General features: G+C 37.3%; 1 protein-coding gene across 17 annotated transcripts in view; it reads left to right on the forward strand.

Moving 5' to 3' along the window:
- The window catches only part of ARHGAP12 (Rho GTPase activating protein 12), a 77,762-nt gene that overhangs the window by 53,531 nt on the left and 4,876 nt on the right, over positions 1–19,355 (forward strand). For 8 of the 17 annotated variants that reach the window (XM_080581718.1, XM_080581710.1, XM_080581715.1 and 5 more), the window contains 8 exons: positions 1,764–1,825; positions 3,460–3,541; positions 5,999–6,121; positions 10,611–10,712; positions 11,064–11,162; positions 13,503–13,602; positions 14,510–14,629; positions 17,536–17,634. In XM_080581718.1, the coding sequence (XP_080437844.1) occupies positions 1,764–1,825; positions 3,460–3,541; positions 5,999–6,121; positions 10,611–10,712; positions 11,064–11,162; positions 13,503–13,602; positions 14,510–14,629; positions 17,536–17,634 (787 nt within the window). Of the gene's footprint in view, positions 1–1,763; positions 1,826–3,459; positions 3,542–5,998; positions 6,122–10,607; positions 10,713–11,063; positions 11,163–13,502; positions 13,603–14,509; positions 14,630–17,535; positions 17,635–19,355 lie in introns of all 17 variants that reach the window. The other 9 variants (XM_080581724.1, XM_080581713.1, XM_080581725.1 and 6 more) reach the window with 2 other exon arrangements.

Here is a 19,355-nt window from a genome sequence, read left to right on the forward strand (position 1 = left end):
CCAATGGAGACATTAGATTAAGAGTTGCAGTGGCTGATGGATCAAAACAACATATGAATCACTAGATAAGTGGTGTTATCCTTGGAAACATCCCTTTTGTTTTATCCACGCTGCGTAAAACATACAGATAAAATTTGTAAGATTCCTGAACTACAGGTCAGACTGGTAAGAGTACTGTCAGAGTTTTTGAGTAAAAAATTTCTGTGCTGTATTATGCAGTTCTGGTCCACTTAAATTTGAGATTTAGAGGAGGATGCTGGAGAGAATGTATCTTCTGTTTTCATCGGATCTAAAATTGAGGACATTTTTTGTTATGGTAAAGCTAATTTGGATCCTTTCCCTAGTTGATTATTTCAACTAATAGCTTAGTTCTTAAATTAGGAATTATTAAGAGCTGTTACTGAAAAGGAATAAATTTAAAAATAATTTAAGATTCCTTTAGTGCAATTCACTGGTAGGACAACGCTGGGGTGGCAGGAGAAGATGATAGAATTCATTACCTCATTTCAAGAGTCACAAATAGTACAAATTGACAATTTCCTTTTTATCCTAGAATATTTTTTCAAACGTGGCTTTATGTTTTCTTATTCTTCTATAGAAACTAGATATATTCACTCCTCTGAAACTTGAAAATACCCCTCTTGTTCAATGTTCTTCTTTTTCCACCATTCACTGCTTGATCTCCAAATTTATACAGACGCGTACAAATATAAATGATTTTCATCAACAAGACATAACTAAGCAGATTAAAATTCTAATGTTTTGCTTGGGGTTAGGAAAAAATAGGGCATGAAATGTTTCACTCATCTGTTTTGGAAATGAATATATTAATATGAACTAATAATATTATCCACAAAGATGATCAGAGGGCTGGAGCGCCATGCCTATGAAGAAAGGCTGACAGAGCTGGGGATGTTCAGCCTGGAGAAGAGAAGGCTCTGGGGAGACCTTTTTGCAGCTTTTTAATACTTACGGGGGCTTGTAAAAAAAAAAAAAAAAAAAAAAATGTGGAGAGCGATTTTTTTGCTTGGGTAGGTAATGATAGGACCAAGGGGGAATGGTTTTAAACTAGAAGAGGGCAGATTTAGATTAGATGTTAAGAAGTTCTTCACTCAGAGGGTGGTGAGGCACTGGCACAGGTTGTGGATGCACCATCAGTGGAGGTGTTCAAGGCCAGGTTAGATGGGGACCTGGACAACCTGGTCTGGTGGGAGGTGTCCCTGCCCATGGCAAGTGGGAACAAGATGATCTTTAAGGTCCCTTCCAACCCAAGCTGTTACATGATTCTATTAACATTTTTATGCAGTTCAAGTATGGTTTATTTAAAATATACAGCTATGTTTGACAGAACTCTCCCAAGTTATTCTAAGAACTTGGGCTGGCTGTTTGTCGGATACCTCCTTTTTTTAGTAAAAGACACAAACACATTTGCTATTACACAAATTATTATATCCTTGTTTAAAATTTCCACTGTATTGTACTACAAAGGATTTAAGTTTAGCTTGTCAAAAGAACTTAGGCCAGGAAGAAAGAAGGCTTTTTACCTCCTTCATGTTGATGAGTACTTTCCCAGAGTAATCTTGACTTTGCTGATCTCTGTATATTTAAATATAACTTCAAGAAACTGCCATATGTAATCGTATAACATGTGCAAAGATGGCTTGTTCCCAGAAATTGATTATTTGAGCGATTTAATTCAGTGATGTGATGGCAATGGAAGCGGATTTTCTTTTTAATTTATTATGCCTTACTACATCTTACAGGGTCAAGAGAAGTATGGGTTATTGAATGTGACGAAAATTACAGAAAATGGGAAGAAAGTTCGGTAAGTCTTGGAGTTCTAGAAGTACATGTACATAAGACTGTGTAAGATATCTGACTTCAATATTAGGACAGCATCCAGGCTTTTGCAATTACTTATATTAGGACAGCACAGAGGGTTTTGCAATTTATTAGTTTTTCTCTGAATTTGCCTTAGAGATTTTCCTGTAGGTTGTGTATTTCCTTGACCCAAAGTGAAGTATGTGCTTTTCCCAGTGACTTAATAGTGGACTTTAGGCATCTAGAGGCTTGTGTATGCCAGGTCTTCATAGAGGGCAGTGATTTCATGAAGGTGTACTGATGAGAGACAGCTTTTTTTTTTTTTTCTTTTAAATAAGGGATTTATTTATTTAAGGCAAAATCTATGTAGCTTATAGCCTGTCTTGTTCCTGGAATAAGAGGGGTGTAAGAGAGGTCTTCAGACTTCCACTTTGTCTTGTATAATATTCAAGGAGAGTGTATTTCATGTTCCCTCTAATTCTTCCTTCACTTCTCTTGTGAAGGATTTCCTACATAATGTCTTACCAATGTTGGTTTCCCTGTAGGTGATGAATGACCTCATTTCTAACTTCCTTCCTCTGCCTCACAGGCAGGCATCTGCATAAATCGTAATGTAAGACCGAGTAATGCTGTGTAACTTAGAATTCTAGCATTTTGCAAAGAGTCAGTACTAAATAATGTGTGTTTTTTCCTCAGATTTTATTTAGGTTTACTTTTTTACGTTTAATTAATTTTTATCTCTAGTATTGTGTTATAGACATCAGTGGTCCCAGATTTTTGATACATGGAACATACTTTTCTTGAGTATTAAATTGTTATCATGTAGCTATCTTCCAGAGCCACCCTGACCAAGTCCAATGCAGATGGGCAGCAGATCTTGCCCCCAGCTTGGTTCCCCAGAGCTGCTTCTAAGAGCCTGGTAGGAAAGGGTGGACTCATGGACAGTGGCTCATGCAAGCTGCTGCTGGTGCAGTATAATCTCGCCACTTAAGTCACATCTGTTGGGAATCACTGATCTGGATTACTGGGCTGCTATACAGAAAGATGCAACATGTCACTGTGAGAGCTGTTGAATAATAATTCATGTTTGGGCAGTAGGAATAGATTGTCAGGGCTCGTCAAACTTTTTTTTAACCTCAGGACAGATATTCAGGCACAAAAATATATTATCAGACAGCTGGAACAACTGATTTGTTCTTTTTCCGTATCTTTTAAGATGCGTAACAAGTATTTCATTGCCAGTGTAAATTAGCTTATTGCATACAAATGGGACAGTTGCATCCCAGTTCGATGTGATCAGTCAGTTTCAGAATTATGCGGTACTTCGGCACAATCTCCTTAGTACACAGTAGGCTGAGCATTAGCCCTTTTGAAATTACAATTGTATGGTATTCCTCCTGGTGAACGGCTTCCACTGCTAATTAGCTTTGTTTGATTTAGATTTTGATGGTCAGGCTGGGACTATTAACATATGTTGCCTTCTACAAATACGCTAGCAATTAAGACGTTACTGATGGCACTAATGACTGTATATATGGTTAAGTTTTATTAACATGCAGGTCAACTGGGCAACACTGATAGCTTAAATATCTGCTTTCAAAGTCAATTTATCAAATGTTTGTTTACAAATATTTACAGAAAGAATTGGATGTCATCATGGGCGGTATTACAAGGTTCATCGCTGCTGTTCACTAAAACCCAAGGAAGTGGAACTGGCTGGGTAAGCTTGGGAACGAGTCCCTGCCTTCATTTAAGTGTTAATCACATAAACCACAAGAAGTGAAAGCACTGTTTGTTGGCCTTGAATACCAATATATATGCGTAACTTAGAAAAAAACCTCAAGGTGTGAGTACGGGAGGTAGAGTGGGGAGGCTGGAGAAGTTACCAGGAGAATAGTTATGATGTAGAATGAGAAGAAATACAGATGTACTTTCTTGTAATGCAGAAACATTTTTACATTTAGTAAGTATGAAACAGATAAAGAGGTATTCAGATGGTCAATAAGCTGAATCATTTTTGCTGCAGACCAGGTATTTTTGTGTTCTTTACTAATGTGTTTATCTAAACAGTTCTTCTGTTCTACTGTTCCTAGATATTTTTTATAGAATCCAGATAATTTTTGATGTGGTACATGTAATTAAAAAAAAGTCTGATGCTGACACTTGGCTTATTGCATTGGAGTATTTGAATAATAATATAAACAAAAATGACTGTCTTAAGTGGTATTGGTAGGCAGCAGTGCTTTGAACTTACGGGAGAAAGTGTATGTTTAGTATTGTTGTCGTAATGTTGTTTAGTGGTTGCCTCGTTGAACTCCTTATTTTGTTTTATATCTGTATAATGGGTGACAAGTATTTGTATCTGTTATGCCTGATGAAGACCTAAAGATAAAACATCACACCAAACGTGATGATATCTATTCAATTTTTATCATTTCTAGTTTAATTGCACTATAATTAAATTGACTATATTTATCCAGCTACGTTCCTACATTAATCAGTATAGAAATGGTTCATTAACTATGTCTTAATTACCCACTTTCGGAGGTCTGATATTAAAATTGCATGTGGATCTCCTATAATACCTAAAGACAGGCCAGATAAAGTGTTGGTTATTCCAGGATATTGTCATGCTGATTCCAGCAAAATTGCTGATCTTTCTACTTGGCTCACTTTCTCTTGCTACACTTCTTTTTGGACAGTGAGTTGATACTGACCATTCTTTTCTAAAACATTGAGTTCATTTCAGAGGTGTAAACGTCGTTTTTCTGCCCTTTTGTTGCTGTTGAAGAGGTGGTTGCAGGAATATGGATGAGGATGGATGAATAACAACATTGGGAGTAGTAGAGAATGGAAATAAGGGAGTTGAGTGAGATGGTCAAGCAGATTGTAAAGAACGGGAGGAAAAGAATAAGGATTAAGGCATAGGATAGGGTGAACTGTAGGGCTGTCTGTAGTAGAAAATGGACCTAAGGAGGTCTGCCTATGATGTATTTGGGGAGGGGAAAGGAAAGTGATGCACATCAGAGACAAAGCACAGAAAAAAATAAATAGAAACATATGTATATCTGAAAGTGACTTTCACACCTGTAAACATTGGGACACTAGGTAAATGTAATTATTTTTCTCATTTGTGAATAATATTAATAAGAAAACCTGTGAACTACTTCCTAGTACATAACTTCCATAACAAAATGTTGAAGAAATATTGGAGGACTTTTAGAAGGTGAGCCTCAAAGCAGGAAGTACTGCGATCAGAAGGCTTAAAAACTTCCTCCCTTGTCTTCCTTCATGCCCTTCAGTTATTGTCTATTGTTCAGTTCAGTTTTATCACCCTACTTTATGAACTGGGAAATTCCTGGACATTCAGAGGTGAGGTTTAATGTTTAGTCTCTGTACACAAAGAATACTATTATTATAGCAATAGTGTTATTTTTATTCTAAAATTTCTTCATACTCTTGATCCGAATTTAGCTGTAGATCAAAAAACATTAACAGTATGTTGATTATATCATACTGGTCATGAACGTATGATACAGTTATGCATGGATGTGTGCCTGACTGAATTATCCATAGAAGATAGTCGTGCAGATCTGCTTACTGTTTAAGAAGACTAGTGTTAAGTGTGTTACGCCTTATAAATACAGTCATTCAGCGAAAAGGGAAAAAACAAAGTTATCAATTCTTCTGATAATTTAAGTGCAGCAAAAAGTACCACGGTCACTATCTGGTAAGAATATTCCTGTGGGAAGATGTCAGGTACGTGGCGTGCTGTCCAGTACCTGACGCTGTACACAGCTGCATTCAGTTCATACTGTTCATGTCTATGATTAAGTTGAAAATGTCAAGGGAGAACATCTTTCAAGGACTGTGTGTGCATACTTACCCTAGGTTTTCTAAATGTGTAAATATTCAGCACACGTTCTTTTTCGTCTTTGTATAGGAAATTTTTTGGGAGTGTTAAAAATTCTGCTTCACACGTCAGAAACTTGGAACTGTATCAGTATTTCAATAAGGTGAAGCCAAGTCTAAGTCTGACGTGTGAGAAGAATTACATTTCTCCCTCATCTTGAGAGAAGAATATTTGTTTAGCAGTGGTCTAGCGATTGATATAACCATATCATTTTTTGTGCATTGTTTTGTGACTTCATCACTCTTCTTCCTTTTTCTCATCAAGTCATTTTGCCAAGTGGGCTCAATCCCTGAGCTTTTGCTCTCGCTGCTTTCTTCTTGGAAAAATGCTCTCAGTCGTCGACCTGCTGTCACCTATGTAAACTCTGACCGAGTTTCAGCTATCAGTGTATGTGTTCTTGTTGCATGTCTCTTGTCGCTGTAAGGCTATTTGCCACTAATCTGGAAAGTAAATTTGAACTTTTCCAAGTTTCATCTCTTCATATAACACCTTATGTATACTATTTGTTATTTTCTCAAAGTTTTTTTTTTTTAAGGTACAAATTAACAAAAGTGAAATTACAATAATCCTGTAATTGTTCTAGTAGAACAAAGTACAAAGATTGTCTGGTTCATCAGTGCCAGAATTGTATTATAACCCAAATATTAATTATAACCCCAAATTTGCCTACTGTTTGAACCATTAGTGTCTTGACTAATGAACAGCATGATATAAAATATCTGTTAAAAACTGACCATTTCTAATTCTTTCTAACACAGCTAATTTAGGATGTTTGTAAGGTGCCTATGGTGCCTTTGATACAGTGATGCACATGGTATTGCTTTATTCTAGCTATAATTGAAATACACAAAAACAAATATTACACTTAAAAAAATGAATGGAAAACTCAAGGATGTTCTGGCTATGTACCACATATAGAAAGCTGATGTAAATTTGTAGGACTTGTAAAGTATAATGTAAGCATTTGTAGTTAGTCATATTTTGAAGTGTAGGTGCCAAGCATAGAAGTGGTGCTTATCAGAAACTGGTAAATGCAGGTAGCTAATAAAGTAGTTTGTCTAAGATGGATGAGGAGAAATTAATACTCTTTGTAGAAGAAACAAGCATGTTTGATTGGCTGCACTAGTTTTTAACATCTTAGTTCTGGTTATTAATATAATTAGAATCAAATGAAAGGTTTCATTTTAAGTTATATCCTGAAAACATTAAAAGCTGTTTCGTTTATTTGTCGTCTTGAGGACTAAAGTATCGGTGGTCATTAAAACTGTTTTGGTTCTTGGCTATATTCCGTGAAGAGTGTGGAAAGTGCTAAAGATCTGGAGTTTAGGTATGATTCCCGAGACTTTCCTTCAGTAGTTGAAAAGTTCTGTCTCTTGGTGTGAATGAGTTGTAGTAGCTACTGACAGATTTTAGTGATGGGGCTTCAGAAAACACAGGAAATAGTAATTACTTAAAGGTTTCATCTATCAAACTTCTGCAACAGCTGCATGTCACCAGTGTCAGGTATGGTGGCGGTAAACCAGTGGTGGGTAAACTTCCCATTTAAAGATCAAGGAAGTAAGCAACCTTCAAGGTTGATTTGGGCAAACTCTGTTTATTGTGTTATACCACTGCTTACAGACAAGTGTGCGATATGTATGTTACTACAGTTCATCGGTGTTGCACGGCTGAATATATAGGAGCTCTGATGATTATCAAGAAAGCTATTGGTAATGTAAGTACTGCTATTGGAGACAAATTTCCAAGAACTTCCAACATTTTGCTATGACAGTAAAGAATATCTTAATATTTTTCATTTTCTTGTCAAAGCTGTAAGTTCTCAGTCTCTGTTACCAGCCCTAAAGCAGCCACTAAAGAGCCCCACAGTACTATTTCTGCAGTTGATTGCAGGTGAAGATGACTTGGAATTTAGAAGTTCTATTAAACCCTAATTAGGAACAGAATATTGAGAATGACACCTGTCATCTCAAAGCCTTCCTACAAGTAATATCCGATTGTTTCCAACAAATGCTGGAATATATCACCATACAGACTGCATGGTTCCTCCTGGGGAGGCTCCCATGGCATGGAGACAACCCCTGAAAACACTGAAAAGGCTTTCTAGCTATCGATGCCAGCACACACCTTCAAGGCAGTCCTTAAGCTACTCAGCATCTACTGTGTCTAAAGCAACAAAAAAAAACCCACCTATGCTTTCCAAAAAGTGAAAGTTATCTCTGCCATGGAAATAGCATAAGCGCATCCCATGACTGTACTTTTTTTGTTCCTAGAAAAAAACTGTCAGAAGTGAATGTAGGACAACTTCTCTACATAGGACAGCTCACAGCAAAGTGTTACAGACCTCCCCCCTCTTTCTGTCTCATTTCTGCTGTCCTTTCCAAACTTCCCAGACAGCCGAAAAGAGAAATCTGGTAAGAAGCAGGGGTCTGCCCAGTAGGAACTGAATGTGACCTGACCGGTGCTGGCTTGACAGCTCACTCTGAGAAAGCAGACTTTGTCTAGGTGGCAGCAGATGCTAAAGGGACAGGTTTTCTTTTTACTTCTCCCAACAAAACGTGTGCGCTGCAGGAGGATTCGATCTCCTTTAGCTAACCTTTGGCTGCTGAGCATCTGAGCTGCCCTGGATTTGCTTCTGGAATCTTTTCAGGAGGGAAATGACTGCTGGCTTCTCATTTTCATGCAGCCAGGAGCAGAAAAGAACCATGGCAGAGAAGCTCATAGGAGAGACTGAATGCTAAACTTAATTTCTTTGTTCAAGGAAATTCTAAGTTTGACTTATCAGTTGTCAGAGGTGTTTTGCAGAGAGGCTGGAGTATGTGCTTTGTTGTTTTCACCTGCTTGGATCCTGATACTGGAGCTTTGACACTGCTCATGTGAAGGAGCTGGGGAAGAATTCTTTTTATTTCCTACTCAGGGAAATGTGGCTTCTGTTTTTTGTGTTCTGTGCTTCTCTGATATGCTGAAGGTAGTCAGCCTGAAAACAAGGGTAGAGTGCAACAGTGCTTGAGGTAGCACTGCGATCTGTCACCTGGAGTTCAGCGAACCAGACCATATTGGAGGGCAGGAGGAAGGCTCTCCTTTTGGTCAAAACAGTCATGACTGCTGTTTGTTAACTTCCCCTGTAGCAGGTCATCTTCTGTGCTGCTCAGCATCACGTGGGAGGTGTTTTTAATAAATCCCTTGATCTTGCAGAGGACTTTGGCACTAATCTTCTCTCTCCAGTGGCAAGCTCTATAAGTCTTTTTTCTTGTCTTTTCCAGCATGCAGCAAAGTTGTTGTAGGCTGTCAGGTGTGGCTGGTGTGCTCCAGTCGCATGTGAAGCAGTTGTGGGTCTCCTAAATAGACAGTTGTTGTACAGCTGCCCATGATTGCGAGAGGTATATCTGTCCAACATTTGCTTCTAGCTTCTGTGGACTCCCATTTCTGAACTGGACTACCAAAAGCTATTAGGAAATATTCTTAGATGAGATATCTGAGAATCAGGTTAGAAAGCAGAAGGTTTTTTCAGAGATTAGTTGGCATTGGGTAAATTAGAAATATTCCCCACTTCTGATATTTCACACATTAAGTTGTTTCTTTCCATTCAATGTTTAATTGCCCTTAGGAATCAAACAGGGAGATTTTCTAGTGGTAAACAGCCTTTCTAAAACACAATTAGCATTAATTAACATCCTTGCTGGGAATTTAATCAGAAGCAGCAGATTAATTCTGTTTTCTGTTTTTTCTCACTTTGGATATGGTTGTTGTGGTACAGACTGCAAGCCTTGTGTTCACAGCAAGGAGGTTGTCCTGAGGCTCAGGTCATCCTGAGCTCTTGCAGAAACATCAAATTTCTTTATTCTTTTCTTTTTGTTTTCTTTCCAGAAATAGAAAATCTTTATGTTGGATCAGATGCTACAGGCTTACCTCAGATGTACAACATTAAATTTCTGTACTGCAGCCAATTGACAGCTTTTCCTGATGATTTTTTTTTTGCTTATTTTATTCACAGTTGGAGCTTCTTGTTTGTGTGGCTCCCTAAATTGGTTTCCTTGAGGAATGATATTTCAAAGCTATGTGTTGTATGCTGAAACCCTAGTAAAAGTACTTGGCTTTAAAAATTTGCCATACCCAGCATAAATATAAAAGTAGGAAGTAAAAATAGCTCCCTCATGCGTTCCTCGATTGTTAACCCACCAGCAGCCCTTCAGAATGCTTTTTTAAATCACTTTGCTTATTTGTTGTTTTTCTAAGTAGCTAGACAGTGAAATTGATTTGTGTTTACTTAGCGGAGTATGCTCCAGTATTGCATTAGAAGCATTAAAGGAAAACATTAAACAGATTTAATATAAAAAGCATCATTGGAAACATTTAAAAAGAGTATTTGTTCTGAAAATGTAAGAACTGAAAGTGCTCTTTCAGTGCAAGAGGGGTGTATTGTGTGTAGTGGTTCCTATCTGGCAAAGCTGCTATTTCTGGTGGGATTTTTGTTTTTATATACTGATGTTAACTGACAGAATGATTTGCGTTCAGTTATGCGTTAGCCTTATTCCTTTAAAGCTTGGGACTATTTTGACTAAAATCAAGCTGTAATCAAAATCTCTGTGGACATCTACTACTTGTGACAGGAAAAAGCCCCTGCTAGAATCTGGCATTTAAAGCTATTGAATTTTAAAGTTCTTAGGCAGAGCAGTTTCTAATACATGTTTAGTTTTTTTCCGGTATGTTTTTTGTTTTTTCCTGGTATCATGTCAGTTGATACATAGCAAAGAACTGTATTGGGGTTAAATCGTTTAGGCTGCAAATAAAGTGTTGGTGTGTTGCATTTAGAGAATTGCAAGGCTATTTGTTAGAAGCTTTTTTCTCTTTTCTTCATCATTGTTCATTTTTCCAGAAGTTTGGTGTCAATCAGTCTAAGCCAGAATTTACAGTGGATCTCAAAGGGGCATTGATTGACTGGGCTTCGAAGGACAAATCCAGCAAAAAGAATGTTATTGAGGTAAATTATTTTATTTAAATGCAAAATTATAGGCACTTCAAGTGACTTCAGAAAGTGTCTCTAAACTTAGCATAAACTTCAGTTAGTTCAGTTTTCTGCATTTCTTCCCTCTCAAATGTATGTGTATGTTTGTTCTAGTAAAGAAATGTCCATTCTTGCATGTCTGCATAGGCTATGTATGCATTTAAATTTTAAGCAAATGTTTGTACTGCTTTCACTGATTGTTGAGTAGCTATATATCATCTAAAAGTTGTGCCAAGGAGATGTTTAACTTGGTTTAGGTAATTTCAACTGGGAATTCTAGTAAGTTTCTCAATTCTGATGACATCTATTTTTTCTATTTCTTTAAAGCTAAGAACCCGTCAAGGAACTGAGCTCTTAATTCAGTCTGATAATGACAGCTTCATTAATGAATGGTATAAAGTTCTTAACTACACCATCAACAATCAGGTGTGTATTGGAATCATGAAGGTTCTGTTTTCAGGGTAATACTATTTAGTAAAATAATTTATATAATGACTCCAAATGCTTCATATAGATCTTTGTTTCTTCATTTTCTTGAGCATGGGCTGGTGGTTGAGGATGTGGCAGTTTCCGGTGATGACAAGTGAAATATAACTAATAGTGACAAGGGAAGAAGAATGGTCCACTGGACTAAGAAACAGGAGGTGTGGACTGATCTCCAGCTCAGAAATGAGCTTCCTGCTGTGCCCAAATACTTGTTCCATCTCAGCAAGCTGAAAGGTTCTGACGGGAAGTAGAAGGGGGAAGGACTGCCAAGGGAACGCTTACCATAGTGACTTACCTTAGTCAGCATCTGTTACTGCTATTCAATTAATAAGACTACATTAAAGTGTAAATCAAAAGCCCTGGCAAAATACTGTGTTATAATGCCAACTCCTTATCAACAGAAAGGTGATCAAGCTTTTGCTCTTGACACTGCTGAACAAGATTTTACCATCTTTGAATTCAGAAGAAGTTGGAGGAGACATTGGAGAAAATATTACCCTCAAATTGAGTTAATGCACGTACTTAATTTGTGTAGCTACAGCTCCTTGCCAGAAGAGCTGCATTTATGTCATAGTCTCCAGGCAGCAGATAATTAAAGTTGATGCTTTGTTGTCAGTCGGTGGCCTCCATTTCTCTTAACCCTTGATAGTGTTTTCCACCCAAACACAGCAGGGTAATATAAATGGTTTAATTTCCTTGTGCACGCAGTTTGGGCCCCTAAACTTCTGGTTCAAAAATGTCAAGACTGTTGATAACAGGCAGTCACTCAGCAGCACATCTCTCCTGTCTGTCACACGTAACACAGCTGAGGACACCTCTCCCTTGCTGAAATGTAAATGAAAATGGAAAGGCTGGGATATAACTGAGGCAAGAGTGGGGTATTACATACCAGGTTGAGGAAGTAGAGTAGAACATAGCTTTGAAATTTAACAACCCTAAGGAGCTTAGAGGCATCTTGAAGAGAATATTGTCCAAACGATCTCAGTGATGGAGACTTCCTTAGGAGGTCCAAATGATGGCAATGACAGAGATCCTTAGCAGGGACATTAACTGAACTGCTGAATGTATTGAACTGTGACATATAAAAAAAGGCTATCCAAAGCTTTTGAAAAGCAACAAGGAACGAGGCTTTTTTCAAGTCTTCTCAACCCAACAAGTTAACGTGCAACTTTGTTTTATGTCACGAATAGTCATGTTTCTGTTAATTTGATGTTTTAGAGTACACAACCTTGCATTATTTTTAAGATGTGAGACACTTGTAAGAAAATAGATTACTGATGTTTTTGTAATTGCGTAGAAATGAAGTATTTCTGCTTTAGTAGAAGAGCAGTTAGAAGAACTCAAATACAGAATGGATATTTTGCATTGAGACCAAAGGAAATTTATTTTTCTATTCTTCTTCTATTTATTGATGTGTCTGATGTCATGTGCAGCGTAAGTATGAGGCTGCAGATAGGCAGTTGTACAGACTTTGGTGTATGCCTACACACTACAACGTGATTTACATTTTCACTTAAATGTGTGTTGTTTTTTTTTATTTTTTTTTCCCCGAGATTATCTAAGGGTGTTGAGGCAGTGGCACAGGCTGCCCAGAGAAGCTGTGGATGCCCCATCCCTGGAGCTGTTCAAGGCCAGGTTGGATGGGGCCCTGGGCACTCTGATCTAGTGGGTGATACCCCAGCCTATAGCGGAGGGATGGAACTAGATGATCTTTAAGGTCCCTTCCAACTCAAACCATTCTATGATTCTATGAATATGCTGAGAGAACAAGAACACACAGAGCAAGGCCTGGAATACTTACTGTGCTGGAGTGAATTCAGTGTATGTTCTGACAGTGATGAAGTTCTCCAACTGGCTGTTTTCTTTTCTGTCACAGAAAATTTTAGTCAGAAATTACAGATAGGGTAAATGTTCTAGAAATGTTTTTTAGACCATATAAATCAGGTGCTTCTGTAGTAGACCACATGAATAAAATAGCTGATGTTTGTCTACTGATTTGAGGAAAAAGTCATTTATTAGTTTATGTAATCAAGTTTTTGTCTGTATTGGGTCTTGTGATCAAATAGTTTTTGGCAGAGTTACTTGGTGCCAATGAGAATGGTATAATACCAGATACCAGCTGAAAGATAATTTTAGCATCTAGAGTTCAGGAAAGAACCAACTGAATATCGTTAAAGGGGAAACAAAAAGTGTATTTTAGAACTGTCTCCATGAAATGTGTTTTAATGCCATGTTCTATAAATTGGTAAACTGACTTCTATGTCATCTTAAATCTAATAGGTAGAGTCTGATGAAGCTTTAGAAGATGAAGTACCAGATTCGCCTGGGGTGGAAAAACAAGACAAAGAGAAAGAGAATAAAGACTCTAAGAAACTTCGTTGTGAGTAGAAAATTCTCCAATAATTGATTTTAGGAATGAAAAAAAAAGTCTTCGCTATTAAGTGTAAATAGAAAAGAAATCAGAAGGACACTTAAGAATGAAACTACCCTGATTTGTAAACATGCTTTGATATAGTTCCTTCTCCACCTTGGTGACAATTACTAACTTTTATTCATGTTTTCCTAATCATACTTAAAAAGTAGGAGAGAACAGGCAGTAATGAAGTGGATTATTTTCAAGGTGTTGTCAAATGTACAGAGGTAATCAGATGTTTTCTCTGACTCTTATAAATGGTTTTGATAAAGAATCTTTTTGTCCTGTTACCTGTTCAAAACTGATTGGGTAGTTTTACTCATTTTATTTGTGGTACAGCATCTGTAAGCATTTTCACTTAAACTTCAATTTCACTAAGTTGTAAGCGATGTTATTTTGGCTTGCTTACAGAAACTAAGCAGTTTTAATCACACCTTCAGAGAAATTTCTTTCTGTGCAGAGAAATACATAAGGCAGACTATTTTCAATATTTTACTTCTGGGCTTTATGTAATTTACAAGAAAGTATTTCTTTCATTTAAAATACTTAATGAGTGGTAGGACTGGTTTTGAAATATAGCTATACAATTTAAATTCCATGTTTAGTTTATACGCATGTAAATTACCATTTAGTTAATTTTACAGATGGCACTTGGTTTTAGAAGTTTTATGTGAAAGGTGAGTGTCTTGGCAGTTTGAAAAGTGGATGCTATGTACAAGGAGTTCAAAAAAATGAAAATGCGGATGCAATGCAACTTTGAATAGGTTTTTTATATTCATTTGTTTTTGAGATATTTTTTTCATATTGATCCCTTGGCAGAGAAATTCAGTGTTGGTTTTGTGGATATTAATGCAAAGTGCGTTTCTGTTTCCAGCAATGAAAATACCTAGCAATATAGATTCCACAGATCAGAAGAAGACCAAAACGAAGCTAAAGAAGTTTCTTACACGACGACCTACATTACAAGCTGTCCGTGAAAAAGGCTACATTAAGGGTAAATGAACTTTTTTGACAAAGGAAATAATTTGAAAAACTGAATTTCATAGTTCAGGTGTAAAATGGGGTTTAAATTGTCTAGTTTTAGAGTAAAACACATGTATATAGCTGGCTTAACAAAAGTCTTGTATGTATAGTGGAACTGGTGTGTGTTTGTCATTCTTCTGAGCAATGCTGTTAGCTGCTAAACTTCATGAAGGATGTCCTCTTCAATTCTTATTACTGGCAAAACTGAAGTGGAAGATGAGAGCCCAGGGACCTATGTGGACTTTGAGTGTTTCTGAACTAGGGAGTCCATTTGGTCTGCAATTCTGAGCTGGAAATTTTGGATAGCCAGATAATCATTCCTTTATACAAGGGAAAGGAAAGTTGAGCATGTGCATATGCTCATATGTTTCACAAGGGTGTTCTTAGTCTAAATGGAACCAGACAATCTTGTGCCATCTCATAAGAAATGAGATATTTAGGCAAAAAAAAAAAAGGAAAAAAAAAAAGATTAGGCTAAAGGAATCTTAACTCTAATACCCTTTTTCTCTAACCTTTTTCTTTGAATGTATACTTTTTTTTACAAACAAATGTTTGATAACACACATTCTTAAATGCAATTTATGAAAGAACTGATAATTTAATATATTATACTTTCATCTGTTACACATGTAGAAACTCTGAAAAAGAACAGTATTTGCACAGGTCAAAATTAATGTGTTTGTGTAAATTTCTTCTTGTTAATTTCTGGTACTTACTGTAAAACTTCCTTTGCTTGTTTGTATGCTTTAGCAGGACTTGTAGGTGGTGCTCTACTAGGGTCAAAATAGCGTATGGGTAGGCAAATAGCCCAAATCCGACTATGATTTGCCTAACTGCATACTTTAACAGGTGTGCTTCTGTTGCATGTGGCATTTGATATATTTGTGTATCTGCAAATACAACTTAACCGTAAATTATGAAATTTTTGTTTGGGATAAGAAGGCATTATTCCCAGACTTGGTTCTGCTCTGCTTTACAGCTTAGAATTCATGTGAATTCTTCATGATATCACTTCTGACATTAGCAACAGTGAATGCTAAGTCAAGTTCAATTTGTACGCATGCATGCTGATGATTGGATTTTTAATAAAGATATTAAGGAAAGAAGAGTTTGTTTTTATTTAAAAGCATGATGTAAACTTATGAAGTTGGATCTGCACTGTACAGTTTTATGTTTACTGTATGAGTGAAAAATACAGAGGTCTATTTAAAGGCCTAGTGTACTTTTGTGGCTGCTACAGAATAAGCTTAGTAAATGACGACTTGGCAAATGTAATGCGAGTTGAAAAATGAAAAATTTTGGCAAACGGGCTTGAAACAGCATGCATTAAGCACAAAAGTAACTGTGGTAAAGCTTTGGTACATGGAAAAACAAAATTACAAAAGCTACTTTTAAGATGGGAGGAATAAATACAATTCTGGTACATGTGGGAATTATTAAAGTCAGAAAGAGTTGTAGCAAATCCTTTTGTTACGTACTAGTATTTTCTCTTGCTACCTAACCTGCATTGTTCTACCTGCTACAGCTGCTTGCTATCCTGGCTTTCTACTGTGTGGGCTTTCTCAACCCTTTGCTACTGATTCTGCTTACACAGCTGGCTGCATGAGTAGCAGCAGCAGGAATGAGGTGTTTTGGGTCGCTGACCTTATATGCCTACTGCTAATATCATTATATGCCAATTTTCATGCTGTATGGTTGGTTTGGTGTGCTGTTTGGATTTCCCAAAGCGCTTGTCAGATGCAAGTGTTCTAGTGAACCTGCCTAAATTTCTAAACATGAAAAGTGGGTTAGATGTTATGCATGATGCAAATGCAAGAGCAGTCTCTCTCTTGCATAAGCTCTGAAGTAAAATGTACCAGATATTGCAAAGATGGTCACTTACATGCCATGTTTAAAAGGTAAAATAAAACTTTCTTTCCTTTAAGAGTGTGAGCTTTGCCTCTCTATTTCAAGACCTTGTTTCAGTCTCATGCATCTGAACCTGGGAGGTCATCAATTATTTGGTCATCATTGATAAAACCATAGAAGTCGGTCTGGGAAAGATTTCAATGCTAACATGCAATCTGAACAAGGAGTTAACATGTTGATGACATTTACTAAGACATTACAAGAACATGTTCTCTGCCCAAGCTGACTTTCATTTTCACTCCAGTTGGATAGAAAACACTACACCTGGCTTTTGTATAATTTTGAGGACAAGACTCAAAATGATGTCCAAAAGTATGGACTTTGCCAATAAATACCTTTATTGAAATTCCATCCTTGTGGCCAGGTTGCATATACATAGTCACGCTTCAGAGCTCTGCAATATAAAGGTTCATCATTTACAAATCCGTGTCAGAACTTAGTCTTTAACTCCTACATTAAAGCCTTTCTCTGTCAATGAATGTGTAATGCAGGGTTAAACAGTAAGTGCAATGGAGGATGACTTTTTACTTTTTTCCCCCAAAAAATCCACAAAAGCATTGATTTTGGTTGAAGTTCCATATCTCTGTTCAGATTGTTTAGCAAAGATTACGGTAAATGTATTTTGAACTTGGAACAGGAATGAAGTACAACAGGACGTTTGAATGTTACATTTCCCATTACAGCAATGACTATGACTCTTATAAGTGTTCTTCTGGTGGATTAAAATTATTTCAGTACTAAAAGTTCCCTACTTATGCTTGGGTTACTGCTGACACTTTTTCCCACTGGGAGCTTTTTCTTACTGGGAGCTGTTGGAAACGCTTTTCAAAACTTTTCCCCTTTTCACTCTAATACTGCGACAATTGTATCCAGTAGCCTTTGCTCTTTGTAGAGGTTTGTTTTAACCTGAACTAGTTCTGTCACTTGAATCCTGTTCCACTGTAAATCAGTCTCTTTACTTGGTTCCAGATCAAGTGTTTGGTTCCAATCTCACCAGCTTGTGTCAAAGAGAAAACAGCACGGTGCCAAAGTTCGTGAAGCTGTGTATTGAGCATGTTGAGGAACATGGTATGGTGAATTTTTTTTTGTTTCCAAATCTCTATTGCTCATCACACTGTCTAATTTTGAATGTTTTAATCTGTAAAATGCTGTAGATTACTTACGGAAAATAATCTGAAACCTGTATCTGTAGTTAGCAGTGAGTTTTCAAGAGTGCGTGGGTGGGTAGGTGGAGTACAATTTGGGGAGAAGAGAGGAAGTCTTGCATCTGAGGAATTATCTATTTAATATCTTTCAAGATAAGGAAAAGGCAGCCTCCTAACAGTAGGGGTCTAAAAGAGGAGCGATTGCAAGAAGTAATAGAAGATCTCATCTCATCAAAATTTTCTTCCAGGTGAAGAGAGACTGTCTGAATGCAACCATTAGTTTCTGAAAGGTTTAAGCATGTTTACAAAGTCACTTATATTAACACTTCCTTGAAACAAACTTATAGAAAAAATTGGTGTTCTTGCTCTGTATAAGCTTTGACTGCCAGAAGAGGAATCTATTATTTTGATCTCCTTCAGCCTCTTGCACGGATTGCTATGTGAAGTTTTACGCTGTTCTGGAGATTATCAGTGTCCACATACTGACTCAGTTTTTGTTTGCTTTCATTGAAAATAAGTCTCTCCTACCTAATAGCTGGGAAGATGGTATGTTTGAAAGCTGTATGTGGCATTCTGGGTTGCCTGATGTAAAGGACATCTTCACTTTTTTCTGTTGGAAATATGTTGGTTGTGACTTCTGATTTGGCTGTAGTCTGGGTTCGTTTCCTTGCTTGTTTCTTGCTATTGCCATTGCCATATCACCTGAGAGTGGATTTGCCATAACTATCACTCAGATATACCAGTCTGTTAATTTGAGAACATTCTCTTGAGAATCAGGGTAAGTGTTTACAGGGGAATACTACAAGTGAATTTTAAGGTATTTTCCATGGGAACTTCATTTAGGATTTTGTTGCAACCCATAGTTCTCTTTCTCATCTTATGGCCTGGGAGGGAAAAGATAACTGCTTACTGCCATTTGTGGTCTGCAGTTTGAGAGAAAGGGGTTATTTTGCTTTGTTCTGTTTTTAATCTTTTGTATTTTAAAGACAGGACTGCAGTGAAGATAGTGGTGAAGTTTTCCCTTTTTAAATACCCGAGGGGAAGCTGACAGAAATGAACAGTTTTTTTCCCCACTTCCTCAACTCTTCTTGCTACTGCCAACACACTTCAAATCAGTTCTTTCTGTAAAGGAGTGACTAGTGGATTATGGGGAAAAGGGATATGTCAGATGGTGCTGGTAACTGTGCTGTATTGCATCAGACTACTCCTTGAGGAGCTACAGGGACTGAAGGTATTCTGGCAACACTCACCCTCTGTGGCACTGACTCACATGCTGCATTCAAGTGGCATTTCAATTAAATTCTTTACCTGCTAATCAATCACTTCTGAATAATTGCAGTAGCAACTACAGGGACACAGTTTTCTTCTTTGCCTGGTTGAATGTTCAGTGCTGGCAGGGGCTACCTGTCTACTTTTGAAGGCTGTTGAATAGTGAGTGTGCATGCATGTCATCCTCCTCCTTGCAAACCTGGTCACTTGACAACTTTGAGATGCTCTGTGCATGACTTGATTTGATTTTTCTTAACCACCACGCATTAAAAAATTGAACATTCACAAAATAATTGGTTCTTGCATGTTGGACTCTGCATATACCCTGCCCACCCATGAAAACCATTTGAGATCCCTAGTCTCATTGGGAAAACT

This window comes from Anser brachyrhynchus (genome assembly GCF_964034855.1).
Source record: "Anser brachyrhynchus genome assembly, chromosome: 2".
NCBI lineage: Eukaryota > Metazoa > Chordata > Aves > Anseriformes > Anatidae > Anser > Anser brachyrhynchus.